The sequence below is a fragment of the Barbatula barbatula genome, assembly GCF_947034865.1.
Source record: "Barbatula barbatula genome assembly, chromosome: 8".
Classification (NCBI taxonomy): domain Eukaryota; kingdom Metazoa; phylum Chordata; class Actinopteri; order Cypriniformes; family Nemacheilidae; genus Barbatula; species Barbatula barbatula.
Window position 1 is genome coordinate 16100234 of NC_136771.1, and position 25416 is coordinate 16125649.

Genomic DNA, 25416 nt, shown 5'->3' on the forward strand with positions numbered 1-25416 from the left:
AAAGACAGGAATAAATATAAAGAGAAAAGCATTGATCAGTAGAAGGGTAACTCTTTAAAATAAGCTTTCGTATGATGACGACTTAGTCATTCATTTCACCATCTAAAAATGAAAGTATTGACACAGGCTCTCTCTTCCCGCTCTAATGCAACACATGCTAAAATAAATCTGCAACCCTGCGGCATTCAATAAGCCTTAGATTTATTCATTTGAAAAACGATAAACAAGCAATACATTAAACCATTATGTTATTGCAAGCGGATGATATTGATCAACATGTTTGTGGTTGAGAATGACAAGAACATGATCTAGTATTTACTAGTGGTTTGTGTTGGCTTGTATTAAAGTCTGATATAAATTACATATGTGCATGATTCTCGTAATGGCACAAAGCGCCGTGAACTGCTTTTCTGGATTTAACTGCTTCCTCAACAGGAAAAGGCCCCTTTCACAGAAGAACAGAGCTTTAATGCTGAATATGATTCATCACAAAACCGGAAAAAGAAATGAACGATGACATTCTGCCTTCCATTAATGGTTGAGTGAGTTATTTGGCAGGCAAACACTGTCGCTGAGGCAAGGGTCTGTTCTGTGTAACAGGATTCTCCGTGCGGGTCCACAAAGTGTCTAAGAGAATAAAGTCACAAAACAGAGATAGAAAATAAGTGTTGCCTCTCATACCGCCTGCGTTTGTCCATAACTTGAGAGGAAAATATTCAAGTGCCATATATGATCGGTAGCATCTAAACTAAGACGTTTTTTGTGCTCCTAAGGGGGCACACATTAAACAGTCAAAGCGAACCATCTGCAACGCCATCTCTTTTCTCTCCAGAGCTGATTACTGTCCCTGTCACTAATGAGCTGCCGCAGCGCTATTGTCTGTGTTCAGACTGAGGAGTCACTTAAGGCATTCTGCACCTCATTAACAGTAATAAGTGGTATCTGCCACCTTCTTTGTCAGCAGGGTAAGCAATCAATAGGGTCATTTCACATCATAACAGCTACCGGGGCACATTACTATCTTGTTCATAGCGGGAATGGCAGCCATTAGGAGCTGGTGCAGATTAGATGGGGAGAGAAGACAGATGGAAAGAATTACATGTGGGTAAAAGACAGATCAATAAATGGATAGCAATGGAGATAATTCTGCAACCGGGAAAGACAAAGAGAAGCCTGCCGTTCTTCTCCGAAGTGTGTGTGCTTGTGTGTGTGTTGGCGCGTACGCGTGTGTAGCTGCATGGCCTATTGCCCCTTGCTGCGTGATGCCAGTGTGTTTGCACTGTGCTGTCATCACAAAACAACTCTGATCAGGGCTAATTACAGCACTGCAGTCTGAACAGATGCACCCACTCCTTTAATTACAGGAAACTCACTCTTTCATATTTTATGGAAGCGGACTTGAGCACAGAACCCCAACGAGTCTGACATTGAGGAGGGGAGACGAATCCTTGTGCCTCCCTGGCTCATCAGCCTGAGTCAAAAGAAGGATTTACAAAATCGGGATCGTGCCGTTCTGCTTTGATCTACTGTACCGAGACCCTCGTGACTATATTCTGTGTGCATAAAAAAAGATCAATTTAGGTGTTGAAGAAAAAACATTATCTGTTACCTTTGATTGTGACAGGAGGCATAAATGAGATCATAATTACTGAAGAAAGGGGACAAAACCTCGCTTTGTTTTCCCTGCCGTCTTAGATTTTCAGCAGGAACAAGTTAAATGCGGTGGAGAGCCTGCTCTCAAATATTTCGATTTCTTATCTATATTCGACTATATGAGGGATGTCTCAGATTCATGCTTTTGATGAGAGCAGGCTGATGGACGATTCTGCTCACTAACCCATTATCCTACAACCATCACAGATAAAATCCATTTATTTAGCTGATCCATTTTAGCCACTTTTATTGTTTTGCTTTCTAGGCTAGACACCAAATCCCATTTAATATAAGTAGCTCAATGAGTACAATTAGAGTTACCAACGCAGAGCCAGTCAAACAGTACAATAGTGTGATATACTGTAATTAAAAGAATGATATTGTTGTAAACACTTGGCGGTGAAATCTGCTATGAGACTCCACAAGCTCAAATGCTCTTCACGCCCCTGTGCTGAGAAGCGATATACGTAATGCTCTTTGATATGCGCTACCCATTAAAAATAGATGGTGATAAGTCATTAAAGGCATGTGAGTTAATTTAATTAGTCATTGCACTTGAAGAAATGCAAACACAGAGAAAGATGTCGATACGGGTCAGTGTTTTGTCAATAGGAGGGGGGTTGGGGGGGGGTGCATTTAAGGGAAAAGTAGAAAACGGAAAAGTTTTTCGTTCGTGTTTTTAAAACGCTTCATACGACAACGTTTTCCAAATGTAATACCTTTTAGAATCATTCCATACTGACTAACCATTAACATGTTTTCGTCCTGTTTTCTCTTTGTCCTCACCCTCTGCCTTCCTTGGTCCTCTCAGGTTAGGTTACAACAGCAGGAATGAGGGAGTGCAAGTTGTAACACAAGGTACCATGAGGAGCGATGTCCCTCCTGTCAGTGGTTTGCAGATAACAGGTTTCAAACCCCCCTTGCTTTTAAAAAGCTCCAGCCCTCCTTAGCTTCTTGCCAAAAGCTGAAAAGACAAACACCTACTCACTGCATCAAACACATTTTAGCACTATCACGCATAGTAAACAACCTAATACACACTTTCAGAGCGAGATAGTCGGAAAAGGCAGACCATAATCTTCTGTTCCTGTCTCTCTCCTCCCCTCTACATGTGTCTTGTCAAATTTTCTCAAGCTTTGTGTTGTCACAGGATATGTGTTTTTTCTTTAAAGTCACAGTTTAGAGAGTGAAATCCCTCTTAGTGACTGCCACAATGTATTAGCCTCACTTCCTATTTTTTGTTCAACCACCATTTGTTCAACCAAGTGTTTTATCTCTCTCTCTCCCATTTGAAGCGCTCAGTCAAAGGCTTCCTCAGCCTCTCTCCTGAGGCCCAGACAAGGACCTTTGACACTCTTGTGGCAATAAAACATTCATGTGACTTGGAATCTGAACACAATGCAATTTCCCTGGTTTAACCTGAAAGGAATGCACTAGTCACAACAGACTACATCATACTGCCATTAGGCTCTGCCAAGGAACCGCTTTTCTGGCTCTGCTTGGCTGCCTCTGACGGGAAAAGCACAGGAAAAAAATGCTAAAACAGAGAAAGAGACACACAAAGCCCCGTACATGCTGAGTTTGCACCGGGGCCATTTTTGACTTCCTTCGGTGACTGTCTCCACCTACTGTCACACATAACCCACATTAAAACATACACAAACAACTTTATATAAACAACCCCGTCATGCACACAACATAAACAGAGCAATTGCCATGCTTAAATAAATCAGTAATTAAAAACACAAATTGGGGAAAAACTAGTTTCTCTATTAGTCTAAAAAGGTGATAGTTCAACCCCCCAAAAAAATCTGCATTTATTCATTTAAACCTGTATACGTTTGATTTCTGCAGGAAACATTTTGGATAACATCAGTTATTGAACAACGGCAGTATCTATTGACTTGCAGCGGGTTTGTGTCCATATATTAGAAGTGAATGAGTATGGCCGTTGATCGGTTAACCACATTCTTTAAAATCAGCTCACAGGGTGAGTAAATTGTCCTTTAAAGGTGCATATATCTGGGAGCTGTGACAAAACAGAAACGCTGTAAAAGTTTGTGAAACTGTAAAAAGTGATCTGTAAAATCTCTCTAAACTGATTACTGTGTGTGTGCATGTATATATTTGTATGTGTGGAGGTCACAGACTGGTCAGCAGATGGAGGATATTTAGGCTAAGTTCAGATCCAAAAACAAACAGTCTCTCTTTTCAACACACACACACACGCACGCACGCACACACACACACGCACACGCACACACACTGTCACTGTACATGCACAGTGCGCTGTGGGCCACCAAAACACCTGCACGTCTTGGTAAAAGTGTAAATATCGTTTAATGCAGTAAAGACAGTGTGGCCTTGGATAAAATTAGACATGTTCGATTATAAAGGCATCTGCTATATTTGTGTTCCTCATTTCAATGAACTGCAAAACTCTAAATATACCAGTAACTGTACATGTACTACTTGCACTCCACGTTGTGCACACAAAAATATTTGAACTGAGCTGAACTGAGCGTAAGGTAAATGTATTGCCACTGTGTGTGGCCTGACACAGTCTGGATATGACTCAGCCACTCTCTCCAAGGGAACCTTGGGAACTGCTTATGGAACACTTTGGCTACCTAATAAAAATGTGGACCCTCAGAACAGCCAAAAGCCTATTTTGACCGACTTCAGCTCACAGTCAATGTCAGAGACAGCTGGGAAACGCAGATTCCGCTAGATCCTGGCTAAGCAAAAATTGGTTGAGGTTACGTTGTGTTGGCCTTAATTATTCCCCAAGTTTGAACCCAAATCCCATCACTGTAGGTGGAGTTTAAAGGGATGGACACCATCCAAATTTGATGGGCTCAACATGGTGATGCATTACAATACTCAAGTGGTCATGTGTTCGTATGAGTGTGGTTGTGTGTCTTCAAGACACAGTGAAGCTGGGTTTGCTATGGGTCACAGCTGGGGCGTGTCTGCAATATGTGTGTGTGTAAGAAAGAATTAACGAGAGTTGAGGAGAGAGAGAGAGTGTGTGTGTGGCCCGACGGAGAGAGAGAGAGAGGAAGGAATGGGGGCTGAGGGGAAATGGGAAAGAGTTGTTAAAGAGAAAATGAGCCCACGGCAGCACAACAGCGAGCGGGCGGTGGCAGCTGGCGTACTGTGCTAATTCAGCACTTTAACAAATCAATGCCACTTGAGGAGTACTTTCCCAACACATCACATCTAAAAAGCCTCTCTGTTTGCATCTGTGTATTTGGATTCATGAACACATGTAAATCAAATCATTCAATCATTTACAAGCTGTAGTATTTTAGGGTGTGTACACAGAAAATAAATCTGTCATTACTTACTCCATAAATACATAAACACCATAAATGTCTGTGTCTATCTGTGAGCATTTCTGCATGGATCAGATTGAAATTTACTGTACACCTCTGGTGTCTTGGAAATGTTTAACGTTTTGCATATTCAAACTGGTATGCTACATCCTTGTTACAACACTTGAGAGTGCTAATGACATTTGGCATCACTGATGTCAAACCTGGCTTGGCACATCATGCACGTGATTACAATTTTAGAGCTTCAGCACAAGGAAAGAATAACAGTGAATATTAACTCATCACACAAAGCGAATCATTTACCTTCAGATAACTTGGAATGTACTGAATGTCACATCAGTTGTACAGACTACTTTTTAGTTTTTTAAATTTTTTATGGATTGCAACGAAGCAGGCCTTTAAATGAAAGAGAGCGCCATAAGATTGTTTTCCTCTTTTAAATCAGTTACATATGCTAGCATTCATTTATGTACAGTATTAAGCATTTATATACTATATCAAAGGATTTTTTGAAAAATAGTAAACTAATCAAAAATGTGGAATAACACAAGGGAACTGTGACAAATATGAAGCGACTAAAAATGATGAAAAAAAGCTTGTTATATTTGAGCATCTTCAGTGTAGTCACTTACTGCCTGAAATTTGCAAAAATGTTCTCTTGGTATTTTATCAAGAAGCTTCTTGGGGGTTTTACTCTGACATGTTTTTAAAACTACATTGACGTAGTGCCCATCTATTCTGTGCTCCTATTGGCTGTTCTTTTTCATTATTAAGTCAAAGACATTCATTTCAAAGACATTCTTAAAAAAACACAATTATATTTTGTCCACAAAACTGATTTCAGACACTTAAGCATACAACTTAAGATCAAAATCCTGATAATGAGAAGCATTTCACTTAAGTGTATTTTAAAACGTAGTGTATATATAAACAAAGAGAACACACATAACAAATCAATATTATAAATAAATATCAAAGGGCATTGCTATGTTTATACATATTTGTGTGTGTGGACCTTCACTTTTAGCTGGAGGCTCTAATGACACACATGAGGCCTTTATCAATACTCTTATATATTCAGTTTCAAAACAGAAGCATGTTCCCTCTTGTCTGTGTGATGTGGATCAGAAAGCGAAAGCCCACGCTGGTTCCTTCTAGCAACAAATGTAGCCAGAGGCCTTTATCTGGTGTAAGGCACGTTAGGCTGTGTGAATTAGCTGTGCACTCAATCTCAAAAATGCATTAACATTTATTCTATTGTAAACCCCTCAGAGCTGGTGTACAGCATGAAAAGACGAAAGACTGCACCTTTAAAGAAAGCAAGCCCAAGCTTCAGAATGATGATAATAACACCATTAAGGCTAAGTGCCTGTCTATTAGATCACCAAGGTAAGGATGCATGAGGCCTTTAAACCTGCACCTTTCATTGGCTCTATAACTGTAGAACACTGTACTAGAGCGAATATCTCTAAGTAGATAAAAAAAAGTTTTTCTTTCTTTCTTGAGAAAAAGACCTCAATAATCCTAAATGCGTCTCATTTTTTTTCAAATGTCACAAAGTAAAAAGATTATGTGATTAATCATGGCAGCATACAGTATCTATTTTTTTTACTTTCTTCATAAGATTTAAAAAACTGAACATTGTAGGAATTATTCATTAATTGATCACATCATAGAAATTAAACTAATATATATAGTTATATATACAGTGTGTATATATATATATATATATATATATATATATATATATATAGAGAGAGAGAGAGAGAGAGAGAGAGAGAGAGAGAGAGAGAAATTACCAGCATAAATTGCTTGTCAAGACTCAAGAACAAGTCAGTAAAGTTGCTGTGTCCCAGACAGAGGCAAAGATAGTCCATCCTCAACCCTCCCCGCCGCCCGTGAGGTGATTACACTCCTCGGTTCCCCTAAGTAAACCGCCCATTCTTATCGCTGCAGTACAGTTAATCCTGCCCCTCTGTCCCTCAGGGGTGTCAGAGAGGTGGAGAGGGGAAATGCTGGAAGGAGAACACATTTGCCACTTGTCTATGACACATAATACCCGAGGTCCTTCAGGCAATCAACTTTTACTTCACATGTATTTGCTCATCTGAAGACCCCTGCCAGCTCAACCGCTAGGAAAAGGGGGAGGGGGGTCACAGGAGAGACAACCTAAATTAACACTTGACATTCAATACGGTCAGGCCCTTAATTGGCCAGAGCCTTCCTTAGAAAGCAATTTTCTATTCCCCAAACTACCTCAGAAGCATCGTGCATGCAATGAGGTTGAGGGGGAGTGTATATGTGTGTGTGTGTGTGTGTGTGTGTGTGTGTGTGCATGTCCGTTCATTGCACTATGGACTCCAGTGGCCTGATGGTCCCTTTCTCACTCTAATGAGAGAAGATCAATTATTTGGTCACGATATGAGTTGAACTGGGAAAGGAGATCCCGCCCCCTCGGACAAACATACACTCCACCCCCCACCCCCTTGCTTTTTTATTCCTTGTGAGTTATGACAGGTGTCTGGTGACTAGAAAATGCCAGAAGCAACCTCTGGGCACATTATTTTATGTGCTCACTCTTCTCTAAACAACACACACTTGCACACCGGCACAAACACAAACGCGTCCTTTCAACCCACACTTCACAGAGGATACCATTACTGGTGATGCTATTACTGCTTTCAACCTGAAAGGAATTAGCCTTCCTTTAGCTGATCAGACAGCATTTTAAACGCATCTTCTATGTATAATCCGGTCTATGCCACGGCTATGATCAATTAACTTTAAGACCTGATAATGTTCTTCTCCTACACATTTGCTCCTGGAAGTAGAGTTTCACTTTACATGATTATAATCCCTAGCCCTTTAAACATGTCATATTTGTTGAATGGGTTCAAATCAATAGTGTTGAAAGACAGGAAGACTTACCCGTCGCTCACTGCACACACACATCATATGCAATGTGAGACGGATTTATCAGAATGGCTGGATGCTCTGCGTAAACACACACACTCAACGGCATCGGGGTGACTTACATTTTCTCAAAAATGTGCACAATCCTAATTCAATTTCAGTTCATTCATTGATTCATTCATTTGTTTGTGTTTTTGTTATTGGGAAATGCCTGATACCTATGGATTAGGACAATGTCGACCACTAAAAGTACACAAGCAGTCCAAACCCCAGTGAACACGGAAGAATTCAAGAGCAAAAGCATTATGAGATTCATTCATTCAGTCTGCTACAGTAAGTAGCTTCTGATAATGACAGGGAACTCTGACCCCCCTGGTTGCCTAGATACACTGGCCACTTCATTTGGAGTCTATCACAAGAGCAAATGAGTTTGTTTGAGCTTTAATTGACACCATGGATTGGAGGCATGGAAGAGCAGTACCGCTCAATATGTGACAATAAACCTGACTTAAATCATCTGCCGTGCACCTGAGAATTTGTGTTGTGACATTTTGTAGGTTTTATGGACTTTGATGATAAGCTGTAAGCTAGTGAATTCAAACTGATTCAATGATTTTAAAACAACTGTTCAATTCAACTGACTATAAAACATAATAAATATTTCAAATATTGATTAAATAAAGGATATTTATCAGATGCTCATTAGCAGAGCATATAATAAAATACATTTGAAGGAGAAGAGAGAAAAATGTGACCGGTATACCGATCTCATAAGCATAAAAGTATGCGTGTGTGAGTGGACATCTAAGTGAGCTTGAAGTAACTCTCGTCAATATCCTTCATACTGTGATGTGGCTTTGATATTTCATATGAATGCAGAACTTGATTGTGTAAGTTTCAATAATATGAGCAGCATAAGTTCCAAGCAAAGCCTATTTTTTTCGAGACTATAGAGTTACAACACACATTCACACGCAGAAGGTTGTGATATAAAATCCACCTCCCGTTGATTGCAGTTGTGTGGTTGAAGGCTGCAAAAGCCCGTAAAGACACACACACACACACGCATGCACGCCAACTCTTTCCACAAATGGTAGAAAAATGTTCAGAATTAATCTAACCTTTCCGCTGTGTTGTTTGTATATGCAAGAAAAGATCATGCTAACATTCAGTAAATCTGTTTTTATATGGAAAAGGGGGATTAAATTTATTCTATAAATCATAAACATCATAGACAAAGAGACAGTTTATGCTTTTTCAATCACTAGTCTGATTTTATTCTGATTTTACAGCTTGAATGAAAAATGCATGTGATTCTTTATTGCAAATGTTTGAATGTGTTTGAAATATAATCAATATGTAATTCAAATGTTTACATTATTTACACACAAGTTTAACAATAATTACACATATTTGTGGTTTCTCTTTTTTGTCTTATAAAAATTCTCTATATATGTGAGTTTCAGTAAACCGGACATTTTCAGGAACTTCAGGAATGGTGATGCAAAAGATTGTTCACTTCTCAATCTAATACAGCATTTATTATTTCCTTCTATATTGCCGTTTATCCAGTATGTATCTTCTTCAGAGTTTTTCACATCCCTATGCCTAACACCAGTGTGCTGTCACTTTAATGAGGAAAAGCACTGTCAGCAACTGAAATTACAGTCATTATCTGCGAGCATATGTAACTACAACAATGGCGTAGGTGGTAGTAGTAATAATAATAATAATAATAATGGCAAATCAGCCACAACATTAGGTGAAATTATGGTGACACAGTCAAACCAGACAACAAAATGGAAAATGAGAGACTCTTTTCTGCAAGAGGGCAGTGTGATTTTCTTGTCTCTGTTCTGTTGATGGGAGAAATTGCCCTCTTAGCTGTTTAAGATGAGGTAGACTAACAGCTAAAAAATAGCGGCCCCTAAATGTGCCAATGGCATTGGCAACAATCCAACAAAGGAAAAAACAGGAAGCAAGGAACTAGAGCTTTCATACACTCATTTCATAGCCTATGTTTCCATTTCGCTGTAATCAAGGTGCACATTTTTCCAAAATGTTTTGGTCTGACTTATTGTCCTAAAACAAACGTGTATTTTTACACAAAGATACAGACCGAGTTTGTCTTTACATTTACTGAATACTAACAAGATTGGATAAACAAAGAAAAAAACTTTAAAAACTTTTATTTTCAGGATTTAGAGATGCTAGCTGCTCTACTAAACGAAAGGGAAATGTGTTGTTACACGTTGAATTAATTTATTCATATTTGCGTTGAAACTCAAAATAAAGAGACATTTTCGAACACATCTGATATCTGAGGTTACTCTGCATTAAAGACACCTTTATGACTTGTTTAGTCAAAATAACTTATTTTTATTTTAAGTTATTTTAAATAAATTTGTATTTAGTAATAAACCTACATGGTCTTTACCTGATGTACTGTACACAATTGTAATATTATTATATTATTGTGATGTTTAATTAATTTATTACATTTAGAAAGAATTGGATAGATTCGGTGTACCGATGTACCATCTTCAAATGTTACAAATGCATGTTGTTATGGATGGACATTACGCTTGTGTGCGTGTGTGAGTGTGTCTATGAGCGTATTAATATATTAAAGCTTTCTATTCCAAGAATCAGACACTGCAGACACCATATATGAGCATCTATGACACTATCTACCACTAGCTGACTGGGATTATCACCACAAGGCTCTTCCACTCTTACAAATATGTTAAACAGTGATGATGCCTGTTACCAGAGATTTTTTTCTGGATCCGAGGGAGCGTAAAGTTCTACTGAAATGTGAGATTTACTACAGCTGAAACTCAGTTACCTCAAAACACTTAGCAGGCCCTGGGGTCTGTCCATTTGATTTGAATGACCTTGATGGGCAGGTGTTTTCTAGATTAGACGTGGCATAAAGCTGCTCCAGTGAAGAGTAGTTGATAACTGACTTGTGTGTCTATTAGAGTAATTGTATATTATAATGGAACCTTTTACCAGCATACTGAGACTAATGTTGAGCACAGACAGTAGCAGCGACAGCACCGGACAAGGCAGGGTTGTGGGAATGAAAAATCAAGACCTAAACCTATTGATTTGAATTCCAAAACACATGTTTTGAAATGTTCTTAAATGTTCACATCTTAAAATTAAGAAGGTTTTTTCATATTCAATAACTTTCCAGCGGAGAAGTGTTTAAAATGTTTATCACAAAATGACTACAGTTGTAATCATTTAAAATCTTAAATACCTGAGACATCTGTCAAACCCTGTGTTAAAGCAAATCATTATTTTGTAGAGATATGGTATATGTTTCTACGCACCTGCGACGCCACATTCAGTTTTTGAATAACCATGTCAGCATATGATCTTTGTATCTGGAAATCGGGGCTAAGTAATCTAGAACACGTAGTGTCATTTATTTGTACACATAAATGAATAAGTATAACGGTACATTTTGCTTCATGCTGATGGTTCAGAGACATGAATAAATAATTGAAATGTGTATGCACATTCCTGTGCAGCTTAGTTTCGATTTACATTGAGGTGGCTTGGCTGTCTCATCGCAGGCACCATTGTCCCTCAGGTCTTGCCTATCAGATCTCTCTGCCTCTAGATGAGGTCTGGGAGGCCCGTCTCTCCCTCTCAGATCTCTAAGGTCTGAAGGACAGCTGCTGCATTCTGATTGTGTCAGGCGCTCGGGGAACTAACAAGACACAGAATGATGGTAATGTCCCCTCATTACCGCCACACCAGGGGTGGTGACATCCTGACTCAAAGACTATTGAAACAGCAGTTTCCCTTTTAAGCAGGACTTCCCTTCTGCTTAGACAAACAGTAGTTCTGAAAAATGACAAATTTTTCGGTATTCACATATACGTACATATATATAACAATCAACTACACTTACTACTTAGATCTGTTCTAATCATTTACAATTTATTTAATATTGTTTTACATGCATTACATCACAATACATTAGAATATGAATCATTATATGAACATTATGAATTTATGCTTTATAAATGTGTAAATCTGAATAAACTGTCCCCTCTGTTTGAAATAATCATGACAGCCTATGAAACAAGAATTTAATGGTGTTCACTTTGCAATGTTAATTACATTCTAATTGTTTCAAGAGGCTTCTGTTTGCGTGAAGTGTTTAACAGTTTAATCGAGTGCCTACATGTACCCACAGGAGAACAAAATTATGGGAAATGCCCCAAGTGTCCATGGCTACTTTTCAAAGCTCTTCCTCTCAGAAAACAGCGAAGCAGATGGTCTCACATTTGTATCATGCCTACGTCTTTTTAACGCACACACATGCATTATGGCCATCACTGACGCCTTCTTTGCGTCGCTATGAAAAGCGCAACACTGCCTCTTCACTACCCTGGAGACAATGCTGCTCTGTTTACTGGTACTCCAGAAACGTATTTCAGACTGAACACGTGAGTGACTGTGTCACCCCTCAGGACAGACAGAGAGGAGATGTAGCACTGCACAAGCATGTGAGTGATGTGCCCAGTGTCAGCTATTGATCATAGCCAGAGGAACACATATACCAAACACCTACTCATATCCACTCACTGCTCCAGAGAATAAAGGAAAGATGCCGAGCAAATCTTTAGTGAGGCTGAATGAAAATCTTAACTGAATCGATTTGTGTGTACTTCAGAGTTGTGCTCGGGGGGGTGTCCCCGTCGCGCAGCACTGATGAATCTGCATCCAAACTGGCTGCAAGCCAGTATCACAGAAGAGTGAATTTCTCTGCCCACCAGAGACCACTTCTCTTTCCCCAAAAACAACCCGCTTATGTCGCGCACTCACACTTGCCATCTCTCATTTTGAAAAGTCTTTTGAAATACTTAGAATAATCCAAATTCAAAAGTAAAATGAAGATTAATAAAAAAAGACAAAAATGGGTTTCACAAAGAATATCAGATATCTGATTTTTAAGATAAATAAATTAGACTTATTGTTCATAGGAAACACAATAAAAGACTGCAGTGATATTTCTCAAGAGTATTTTAGTTTAATATTCCAACACTGCTTTGTAAACAGTAAAATTAAATCATGAATATTAAAGCCAATTTAGCACTGAAACTGTTACAACAACATGTTTATTAAAAGCCATAACTACAACAAATTGATTAACTAATTATGTAATCACTCATATGGTATTATGAGGAATTCAGAGAAATATGGATGTGTGTTTGCTTGGGTGAGGTGATGATTTCAACAACTAAAATATTATACAAAACATGTTGAAAGGCAGGGATGTACAGGCAATACAAAAGCGGGCATGGACTCGTGAACATACGTAACACAAACTGCTGCACCTTGTATGCACTCTCTCTCCCCTCTCTCTCTCATCTGAACGTCATTTTATGCACCTTTTTGTAATACTTGACTTTAACAATAAAACATGCCGGCAAACACGCTCACTTTCCAACAAAAACCTTTTTTTTATTTGCTCTCAGATCTTCACCCTACCTTCTCTGCTTCCTTCACATTCCAGGCTCTCCTTGAAAACATTAAGAGGCTGTCTGTCGGGGAAAGCGAAAGGAATTAGGAAAGAAAGCATCCCTGAGTCAGGTGAGATTACTCCCCTCAGCTGAGTCCATTACTTAATAGGATCAGTAATTAATGGCAGGAGCCAGATCCATTCAGCACAAAGACTTCTGAACAAGCAGCCTCTCTTCTGTAAAGCAACACAATAACTCAACAAGAACTTACTCTACAGACCATTTTGAAACTTAAATCAAAATGTATTTTCCACCATGCAATCAGCTTTGACTGGTAAATCAAGTCTGACAGCTTGCCTTAGTTTTTGACAAAAAAGACAGATATCGTCCTGTCACCACAGCTTGGGACAGTCATGCTTCCTGTGAGTACCCCAACTTAGTCAGCACTTCAAGGAAGGTGTTGATCCTGCCCTAGGCTCTATCTGCCGAAAATAAGTTGTGGGTGTCTCCCTTACCACCTATCCCGGTTCACTCTACTCTCATCCACCCTTCTCTTTGGCACAGCCGAGGATAGGCAAGAGTAGTTTCATCTCGCACCCACACAGGCATGCAGAACAGAAGGGGGGGGGGAAACACACACTTCACTCCTGTACATTTTGATTGTCAAACAGACACACACACCTATATCAAATTGTAAAAAACGCGAAAAAGGAAAGAGAGAGAGAGAGAGAGAGAGAGAGAGAGAGAGAGAGGGACCACCACATACATGATCTACAAACCAATTTCTAGTGAGCTAGAAATAAATTCCCGTTCCGTTGCCAAAGTCTGAAGAGAAGTCTGTTTTGTATTTGTAGGACAAATTGAGAGAATATTTTAAAAGAAAAAAAAGCCCCGACGAACCGCATTTAACAAATTATTCCTGTAGCTATTAAAATGTTTTTTTTCTAACCGTGTATATCCCAAAATAAAGAAGAAATGAAATTACAGAAATGTTCGTTTAGATCATTTTTCGGTACACAATAACTCTTCAATAAAAATATGAGAAGGGATCAGTCTGTATAAATCAAATATGAACATTTAGCTTTATTAAAATGTCTTATTTATTTTTTATTATACATGTTGCATTATATAGTGTCGCGCCCGCAACCCGAAGATTGTTTTATATTTCGTTTGAGATGATTTGTGACAATACTGGAACTCAATACATTACTTAGGAGCAAATAAATCGATAGAATTAACAAAATTTTAAAACAACAAAATATTTTGACAGCGCCACTAAATTAGAAACCTAAATAGAAACCTTACTTAGGTCCGAATCTAAATAACAATGGCGCTTTCAGCAAAACATTTTAGCAGGAAATCCATCTATTTTTAGATGGCAGTATTATTATTATAATTATATACCAAAAAAGGAAAAAGAAAGATTTTCCATTGCAATGATTAATATTTTGCAAAATAATTCAAATACTTTCTAAACAAATCATTCATAATAAAGAGCTATTTGTATAATGTAGGCTATGTTTATTAACATCACCATATATTTGTATATTTTTTGAAATAAGACGAAAGAATGCTGAGAGCGTCTGTGACAGAGCTTGACTGCACCCCATCATCTCAAAGGTTTCACCGGAGATGTGCTTAGATTCAGCACCGGGAAAAAATGTTACCGATCCAAACTAATCACTGCTCGGTTTCAGCACCGCGACATCACATTCAATTAAGAACCTTTAAAGCGCGTTAATACGGCAACCAGCAGGTCAAGACAGAGCAATTATGACACATTATTGGTTATGAAGTAAAACTTAATATTTATGTCGATTACAAGATTGTGGAGACGATACCAGTCAAATACGCTTGGTTGATAAAAACTGGTGATGATGGTGTAGGGGTCTTCTTGTTAACAGTAAACGGTCAGCTGATGTTACATTCTACATTTTTAAGCTCATATGACTTTAGGGCGCATATAAAGCACGCTCAAAAGAGGCTTGCAATCGCTTTTTGAAAAAATATTGAAACCCTTATTTCAATCATTGCTTTATTAATGGGAAGAGCATTAAAACCAGAATATAATTTATACTGTTTTATTACTTGCTCTGCCTGTATCTAATATTTGCATCTTCATCATATTTTTAATAAATAGCCTACGCACAAATTTAACAAGATTATTATTATGTATAATCCGGCTAAAACCTTTAAATATTTATAATACTCCTCACAAAATATTTAGAACCCCAACAAGTTCTATTAAGTTTGTTTTGTTTTTTGTTTAAGAAGCATATCAATCTTTTGTAAAATAATCATTAATTTCAGGCAGACTACATTATCGTCAGTACGCATTACGTGCCAAGGTGTCTTGATAAATCATTGTATTTTCTGATTTTTTGTATATATTAAAATTCAGGCTCAAATAAACTGCATTGAGCATTTTATGTGACTAATGACAAGGATAAAGGGGAAAAGCGCTGGGAAATATTTTGTATAACGATGCGTGATATTAAAACAATGCCACTTAGCTAGATTTATACATAACGTGACACCGTTATAAATAGCAAATTATGATTTCACTGTGTCCGTAAACTCGCATTGTATGAGTGTCTCAGTTTTGTGAATAAGCGCAGGACAGAATCCACCTGCGCCGATGCGCCGAACAGCGCAGTGATCCCGTTATCCATACCCTTCACATCTTTGCTCTCACGGAGAATACGCACTTCAAGGAAAACCGAAGAGTCCAAATGTTCAATTATACATGAACGAACCTCAATTATTTAGTGAAATGTGTACTATAGACAAAACAAGTAAAAAAACTAAAAACTCCCTTTAATACAATGCACATACCGGTGTCTCTGTTTTGTCCGTCTACACTTAAGACGAGACGCATGTCAGTGTTGCGTATAAACAGAGATAACACAAAAAAAAGTTCGTGAGAAATCTGGACGGTGTTAGCCAAAGGGAGTCCAGGGGCCTGCGCTCGTAACAGTTTGAGCATGGCACAGAGAAACCAGCCCAGATGATTAATGTTCTCCTCATCATCCCTCCTTTCGCAAACCCCCAATCCTCCCCCTTTAAACCTTCCGTTCAGATACAAACACGCACCACAGCAACTTTCGAATAAGTGTGCACTTACGTCGTAGAAATATAGATTTAAGATACTGTCAGTTAAAGTTTCAGCCGTACTTTTTTAAGTAGTTGTTCATTTTACGGATTCCAGCGACAAACAGAAAAAAAAACATGTGGGTACCACAGCTTCATTTGCAAAAGGATCAACAAATTCAAACAATTGTTGTTTACACAGCTACACTATTCCTTAATGCAAGATAATATGTCATATACTGCTTTTTCTATCATACTCTAAAACTTTAAATTGAAGGCTGTAGTTTGTTACATATCATAGCATACTTGACAGTTGGTGTCAATTAAAGTGCTTGAACTCAAACACTCCCACTCAAAAAAAAAATACATGGCTATTAACCACTAAACCTCTACCAGTCAGAGAACTTAAAACAGTTTACACAGTAGCAAACATTCAAATCGTTGATACATCATCTACAATACATCAATATTCCACAATACTTTGTAAACATACGAACCAAAATACTTTGTAAACAGCTACACACACAAACCATGCACAATTACTCGTACATATTTGCAAACGCACACACAAACATGCACTTAAACACCAATAACAGCTGCACATTACAGCACACACACCGCAGAACATACAGTGAATAGGACGTACAGGAGAACACACAGAAAGAAAGACAGGACAGCGAAAGGGACAGCGTCCCACTGACCTGCTGGGACATTCTGAAGACGAGGTTGCTGTCAGTGCTCTGCTGTGTCCATGTCCCCATGAAGCCCGGCTCGGCGCTGGCCGGTCTGGTGGTGAACTGCATGGAGCTCTCTCCTCCTCCTCCTCCCCCTGCACCACTGCTGCTGCCGCTGGCTCGGGCTATGGACTCGCGTGCCCTCTCTCGATCTTGCTCTCTCCACACCACACTGCCTCTCACATCCAACTCTGTCTCCTCAGACTGCCGGTGGAGAAGAAGGGGAAGGGGGGTAGATGGGGAAGAAAGTATGTGAGGGTGGAGGTTCAAATAGGCAAAGGGTGAATGTTCTTGCCTTCTGTCCTGATCTCTCTCTCTCTCTCTCTCTCTCTCTCTCTCGCTCTCTCTTTCTTTCTTCCTTTCTTTCTCTCACTCTCTCTTTGCGATCTTCTCTTGAGAGAGGGGGAAGAGAGTGTAGGGTCTTGCCTGCCGGTAGCAGGAGGAGTGTGTTGAGTTAATTCAGGAACAGGGCTGCACAATGCATATTTCCTCTGGGGCATGTGGTGGTAGAGGGCAGGATGAGCGTAGCGTCGGAGGTAAGGAGGGAGGAAGATAAAGATGGGGGTGTGAGGTGAAGGAGAGTGAGAAAAAAGGGGGATGGCAGAGGAGTGGAGGAGGAGATGGGAAAGGAGGGAAGAATCTTTTTTTTTGGCAGGACCCCCACTTTTTCTAAATGTCAGTCAGGCTGTGTATGGGCTGTCCTCCAAACATACAAGGACATATACACACATACATACATTCCGAGCATAAATCAATCATCAAACAAACTCACTCAACCATAGCCTGGCCTTTCAACCTCTTACACACCTCAACAACCCGCACACAGATACGAACACACGCACACACACACACACACAGGCAAAACACCACATTAAGATAACGAAAAAACTTTGAAGCTTTACTCATAGAACTCTACACTCACTTGAAAATCAAAACCATGACTATACTATAATTTTAGTAATGTTTACTTAAATTGTAAAGAAAACTGCAAAATATTACAAACCCCCCAAAAATAAGAAAAGAAAAATCATCCCTCCCATCTCCCATCTCTCTCACCAGTAGTGTCCAGCGTGGTTTTCCTCCCAGCTGTGTGGAGATCAGGTGTTGGAGTGTGTCAGTTCCAGAGCAGCCCCTCCTCTCTCTGTCTCTCTCTTTCTCCTTCCCTCTCTTTCTCTGTACTACTCTTTTCTTCGGGCCCCTTTTCTCCCTTAGAGCTGCCTGTCCTCTCACTCCACACTAACTACTCTCTGCTCAGATAGCACTGTGTGTCAGTGTGTGCATGTGCAGGCAGCCATGAGTGCATATGTGTGGCGTGAGGTAGAGCATGTGTGTCGGGCCGCAGCACGTCTGAGTTAACTGCTCCTCTCTTCTTGCTGGCACTCAATGACACGGCTCTCTCTCTCTCTCTCTCCTCCACTGATTTCCCACTGAGAGAGAGAGAGGGGGTGAGCGAGAGAGAGAGAGCAGGAGGAGAAAGCTGGGCTGTCCCTGTCTTATTACCAGCTCTCCATGCCTGATGCTTCTCCACTCCAGACCTCAGTGGGATTGAGCCACTCTCTAATACGTAGATGCGCACATACACACAAAACTGCTCTCTCCACACAACTACTTCAAGCAAATAATGTATTTGTCAATACCACTGGACAAGTTCCAACTTCTATAATAACCTACAAAAAGACAACTCAAAGCCTTTCAATTGTGCAAAGTTGAAAAAAATAGTTTTAAAAAATATCTAATTTAACAGTAATTACAAAAAAATATGCATCATATTTATACATCGCGCCTAACTGAATACATTCACAACAGTCGGATTGAATCCAGAATGTGTTATAAAACAACACTGAAGCCAGGTATTTTAAAGTGAGCACACAACCATTTGATTTTATTACAAAGTCTAATTCCTTTGTCTGTTTTTCTTCCCGTGTATTAAACAGCTCTAGCTAATAGTTCTACGTAATCATTCCACCCCCCACCTCACACACACATACACAAAACACACACACACACACACACAGTCTTTTGGAGAAGTGCGGCAGAGCACATAATCATACATACTCTCTCCCACTCACAAACACACACACACACACACAGAAACCTCGAGTGGATGCTTTCAGATTTTAATTAAGAAAAAAATGAGAAAGAGGCTCCATTTTTGCCAAATTGGTCCCTGCAGCAGACAGTCTCACAAAGGTGGGGAAAAGAAAGAAACCCCTAACATATGCACTTACAATAAGTGGCAGCATCTCTTCCTCACTGTACATGGCAAAACATTTTACATGAGAGATAAATTGTCTAATAAAGTTATTGTTCTTTAGATTTTATTATTGCGTCTTTACCTTTTTTCTACACCACTCTTGCTCACATCAGCTGTTAAAATTATAGTCCTTGACACTGTGAGTATGTCTGAGTGAGATGTCACTGTGATCTCCCTTCTATGAAACAGAAAGAAAAGGAATTAACTTTTCTTCCTTTCGCTACATTAAATGGCTTCTATGTAGAAAGCCACTTGAAATTTTGTGGCAATTTGAAGGAGACAGCTGTTACTGTCTTTTAAAAGCCTCTGTACAGAACTAATGACAGCTCTGGCTAACCTTTACCTGAGTAATATGCACAGCATTTTGTCTGATCAAATCTAGTGCTTCATTTTTTACAACATTTTTTTATATTGAATGAAAAAAGGCAAGAGGAGTGGTGGCCGACACAATGAGAACTTAATATGCCGTTTTGTTTTGTTTCTTCACCATCTCTCTTCATCTCTCCCTCTTCCCCTCTCTCTCTCTCTCTCTCTCTCTCTCTCTCTCTCTCTCTCTCTCTCTCTCTCTTTCTCTCTCTCTCTCTCTCTTAGTGCCTTCAGCAGTAACCAAAGCTAGCAAAGACCACACACCATTACAGGCAAATGGACACTAATGGGAGAGATGCTCAAAGCCTACTGTCACACATTTGTCCCCTCCATTTCATCTCTCCTCAAAGAAAACAACATTGCCATTGAGGCATACAGTAGTACAGACACCAAAATAATCATTACATCATTTCTAAAAACAGTTAGTACATGAGTAGCTCTCCATAATACGTCTATTGTTTCTTCATTAAGCTTTGATGATCACATCTTACAGTCACATATATGTCTCAATTTCTCAATTTCACCCCTTCTCCATTTCTGTTTCAGCCTCTCTGTCTGAAATGTGCTGGTCTCTTGATTTTTCAAGTGCCGCTGAGTGTCAAGCTGGCAGCTCAGCTTCTGACCTCCCCATTAATAGTTGTTATTTGTGAGAGGTTTAGAGAACTCTGCCAATATCCCTTCTCCTTTTTCTCCGACTGGCTCTGTCCTTCTCCCTGCCTTTTTCCTCAGTTTGTCAAGTCCTCTTTTTATTTATCCACGGTTGAGCTCAGTCCCTGCTGTTGGTGGCACCAGCAGCAGTCAAAAAGAGCAGAGAGTCACAGTAATGGACTCCTTTATTAAAACTATTATTCTGCAAGCCTTCAAACTCCCCCCAGACCAGGGCCATGTCGAAGCTGATATAATTAACTAGAGGCTCAGCTACGGATCAATTACCAGACAAGCAAGTGATAGCCAAATCAATGAAAGATCATCAGCCACATTATCTGTGTTGCAACTCATTAGAGTAAAAGAGAGGAGAGCATGCTGGGAGTCCTGGGGCTGTGGCACTGCGGCAGCACAGAGGGCATTGACTTTTTCATAGTGACCCATGTCAGCGCGTGTTTATGGGCGTTAGTGTGGGGCTATGTCATTTTTGCCTCTATGCCTCACATGTCCCCAGGTGACTCCATTACTAAAATGAAGAGTGGATGTAACTTAGAATGCAGCGATAAGCAACAAAAAAAATCTCTCCTTGCCTCGCAAGAGAATGGGACACAAGCCTTAATTATTCATGAGAAGACATGAGGATGTTTATTTTACTGCAGGAACTTGGCAGTTGGAAGATTACTCCCCCTCCCATTTTACATTATAAATTATAGTAAATTTAAATTTTAAATAGTGTGGTTTGGTCTCTTATTTGACATTCTTATTATTGTTTATAGGGGTGTTCAATAAATTTTCTATTTAAATGTATATGTATGCTTTTATAGTATAAACATCATAAAAATGTCAAATTTCATTTTATGAATTGTATCTAATAATTTGTAATGATTTTAAAATAACATTTTGAACAATGTACAATATTACTTCTTCATATGTTTTTAGTTGGTTGTACTCCTAAATGTGTCACTTGGATTTTACCTGTTAAAGTAATAAAACAAATAAAAAACAATGTATATTGAGATTACCGTTATGTTATTACAATATAAAAAATAAAGGTGTCTTTAATATTTTTTTGAGAAATATTTTCACAAAACAAGGAAGGTCAAAAGAGATGAATTAAACATAGAGAGACAATAAAGGAGGTCAATGAAACATAAATGTAAATGAAACCCGGGTTCTCGAGAGTGTGGACGGCAGTAATCTGTCCACAGGAAATAAGTGTGTTTCTAGCAAGTGGGTTGTGATTCTAATCTCTCCTCTACACATCGATGCCCACCTAATGATGTGGGTAGGGTTTGCTCAGTTATTTAGAGTATGCACTGGAAACAGGGTGATCCCTCAATTCCCTGAATCCCTTTTACAAAATCAATTGCCACAGTGGCATTTTTCTCATCTTTTAATCTAATGTGTCGAACTCATTTAAGATGGAGAGGTAAACCTGTTAAATAAACAATACCTGAGAGAGAGGAAAGCAGAGGGAAGACAGCGGGTGAAGGCGTGATGCCGAGTCAAACACACACACACAAGTGAGTAAATGAGCGGAATATTAGTGGGCTCTTCATGTGACTTGAAGACAGTGTGTCGATCAGATGGCAGCATGATAGAACTGTCACTGTTCTGTTTTGCTCCAAGACACAAAGGGCCACAAGATATCATATGACACCATGTTTAAACAACCTTCCACTTGTGTGTGGTACACAAAGTAGAGAGAGAGACAGAGAGAGAGAGAGAGAGAGAGAGAGAGGGGGAAAGTAAAGGTTCTCTGAACTCACACATGATTCTGAAGGTTCTCTGAAACCACACATTATCTCAAAGCCACTGTACTCGTTCAGTTTCCATGTATCACTGTGACCAGTTAAAGCAAAAGGCCAATGCTGATTCAGATAAATTCAGGCCAAATTTAGAATGACATGGCAATCATCGCAGAAGCAGTTTGCCATAGTATACAATTAAATACAACATCCTAATACAAAGACTAGCAAACTGCAACTAATAGACTGGCAATGCTAATAGACTGGCAGATACTGGTTCCAAAAGAAAGCAGAATCTCATCGAGCACCCATGTTAAAATGGGCAACTTTACAGCTTTTCAAAAAACATGTTTACAGCCTGGTACAAAAATGATTTTGGGCTATATAGCTAATTTTACATTTCATGACAACTGTGACCCACCCGTTTAACATATATTAAGCCTTAAAATTTGGTGCATGGCTTCAGCAACCAGGTGTCTCAGCTCCAACCACGTCCCACCTCTTCGCCCATTTCCGATTATTCAGGACTGACGCGCTGCTAAGATGGCCACGGCCGGCTCCACCCACTTTAAGCTTATCAGCTCCTCACAAACCTATGGGTGACATCATGGGCACTACGTCCATGTTTTATTCAGTCTATGGTTCTGTCACATCTGTGATGTTAACCAATGGGAGCAGAGATGCTCTTCCGTAAACAAATTAAACATGGCAAAACAATTTCTGCTGCTAAGTGGAAGGGAGGAAATTTGTGTGGGCCTATGGATACTGGTATTTTGGAACCAATATGTGAATGCAGACTTATTAGTAAAATGTCACAATGCCTTCACTAGTGTGACATTTGTGTATTTACAAGGTAAAGTGTAAAGTAATTCTGGTAAATTGATAGTAATTTACAGTGACTATTGTGTGAAAGGGACTATTGTATGGGAGACAAAATTGTTTAGTCTGACACAGTCACTATCACAACAGACAATAAAATCATGTAATCGAAACGAGACATTAAAGAAAGAAAATCAGACAAAAAAGGAGAAAACAAAACAGAGAAAAAGAGGTGAACAAGAACAAAGACTTTATCTTCTGAACGGCAGATAATTAAGGTTCATTTTACACCTCCAACTCTGAGCTGCATGACGGTACATGGTGATATAAATAATTTCCACAGATTTTTTGATTCTGTGTATTCCACTGTATGTAAATAAGTGTTTGTGGCCAACTCATGTGCAGCACTCTAGACCAAAATTGAGGAGTTGAATGTTAAACTTATTAAAATATGAACACAAATCAGGAGGTTCCAGAAACGAATCCCGTTGAGAAGAACTGTAAAACTAAAATTTTCATTCTGTGAAAACATTTTGATCATGCCACCCACCGCTAAACAAACATTTAAAAAAAATATAAATAAAATTAGATTATTGTCAAACTTGTCCCACATGTTTCTATTGCTTCTGTAGCTTTGCACACATTTGAAATAAGTAGTGCTCCAGTGACTTAATTTTCATTAATTCACTGCAATAACTACACTCCTACCCTTCCCAAAATAATAGGATTATAGTGGCCCTTGTTGTCTCACCTCCCCGCTGCTAACTGAGGTGAAGAAAAACAGTTGAACTTCACTATTGTTGGGTTCTTGTTAGTATATGTGTCCAGTGTCTTACTGTCACTCTTGCTCTGCTTCACATCCTCCCCGGGCATAATTTACATTGTACATTGTTTTACTAAAATGGTGCTCATTTCCAGTGCTACAGCTAAGATAATTTCCGACAGATAACAAAACATATTCCACTGAAGAAGAATTCTGCAACAATCTGGACTGTTACCCAGGTAACAAGTTAACAATTGCATCTTTATGCTGTTCAAAGAAAGCCATTTAGCTTTTCATTTTGACTTTAACAAATCCTCCAAATAAATCAAAATAAAGGGGAATTTAAATGCAAAAGCCTTAAATTGTGCACACAGTTACGTATCAACCCCGAAAGCACTTTAAAAAGGAAGCAAATTAATAGGCAGACAATACTTCATTTTTCAAAAATGTCTCTGAATCAAAAGCCATTTCGTGCTCAGTTCATATGATAACAAAGACATCTTGGTTATTGTAATATTTGTGAGAAAATAAAAAAATGCGACAAGGAAAACATTCACCCTTTAAAAACTTTTTAAAGATGGGCTGTGTTCAATATTTGGCACCATCAAAGAACAATAGCCATGCATGTGATTTGATGTTATCCCTCAAGGTTCTGTTTTAGGGCCATTGTGGTTTTCCAAAAATATTAAACCATAAAATAATGAATAGTGACATTTATGCAGTTTGAGAATAATTTGAACGTGACGATATCAATTTGAGGGAGAATCTAATTGTGTCAATTTAGTCAATAAAACACTTCTGCCTAGGATACACTTGTACCTGTGTATCCTCACTTACAACTCCTCAGTAGGCTTCATTACCCCTTATATCTTACCTCCTCTTAAGTGCTAGTTTCCAGGTCAAATGCTGGAGGATGGTTTTGGGTTGAAGTTTGCAAAAGTGGGATAGTTTTGGCAGGTTTGTAAATAATAATAATTATATAATATAATTTTTTCAAAACAAGAACAGGTCAAGAACAACTTTTAAACATGGTAAGGAACTGGATTTTACCTAAACCTTTTTGAAAGAAGGGTAGGCAATTTTAAGATGCTAACAATATAGCAAACAAGCTTTGCCATCAAACAGACCAATAGTGTCATGATTCCGCTATCATGTCATGTTTATTCTTGGTCTTGCAGCGGAGTCATGGCATAGCCTTAGGTTTTGGGTGAGAAAGACATGGCTTTGTTTTGATTCTGACATGCCATGTGCTTTCTCGTGTCTCGTCAGTGTTTCCCGCCATCTCGTTTCCTCGTTAACCTTCCCTGAGTGTTTCAGTACCCGCACCTGACCCTTGTTAATTATCCTTTGTCTGTCTCCCTTTAAAACATCCTCGTGTTCATTGTCTTGTGCTGGTTCGTTGTATTTGTTACCCCGTACTAGTACCCTCGTTGACTTTCCTAGAAGCCTTGTCGTGTATAGTGCTTAAGTTTATTCTAGTCTTTGTGAGTGTTTGTTTAGTCTTAGTGTTTTATAGTTGAGTTCTAGTTGAGTGTTTAGTTTTCAGTTTATCAGTTTATGGTGTTAGTTATTGTGTACTGTCTTTTTACCCCCTCGTGGGTTTTTGT

The 25416-nt window shown here is 39.0% G+C and overlaps 1 protein-coding gene across 1 annotated transcript in view; it reads right to left on the reverse strand.

Moving 5' to 3' along the window:
* bnc2 (basonuclin zinc finger protein 2) overlaps nucleotides 1–25416 on the reverse strand; it is a 124306-nt gene that overhangs the window by 51251 nt on the left and 47639 nt on the right. Inside the window, exon 2 of the mRNA XM_079462518.1 lies at nucleotides 17182–17418. Coding sequence (XP_079318644.1) covers nucleotides 17182–17418 — 237 coding nt within the window. The remainder of the gene's footprint in view (nucleotides 1–17181; nucleotides 17419–25416) is intronic.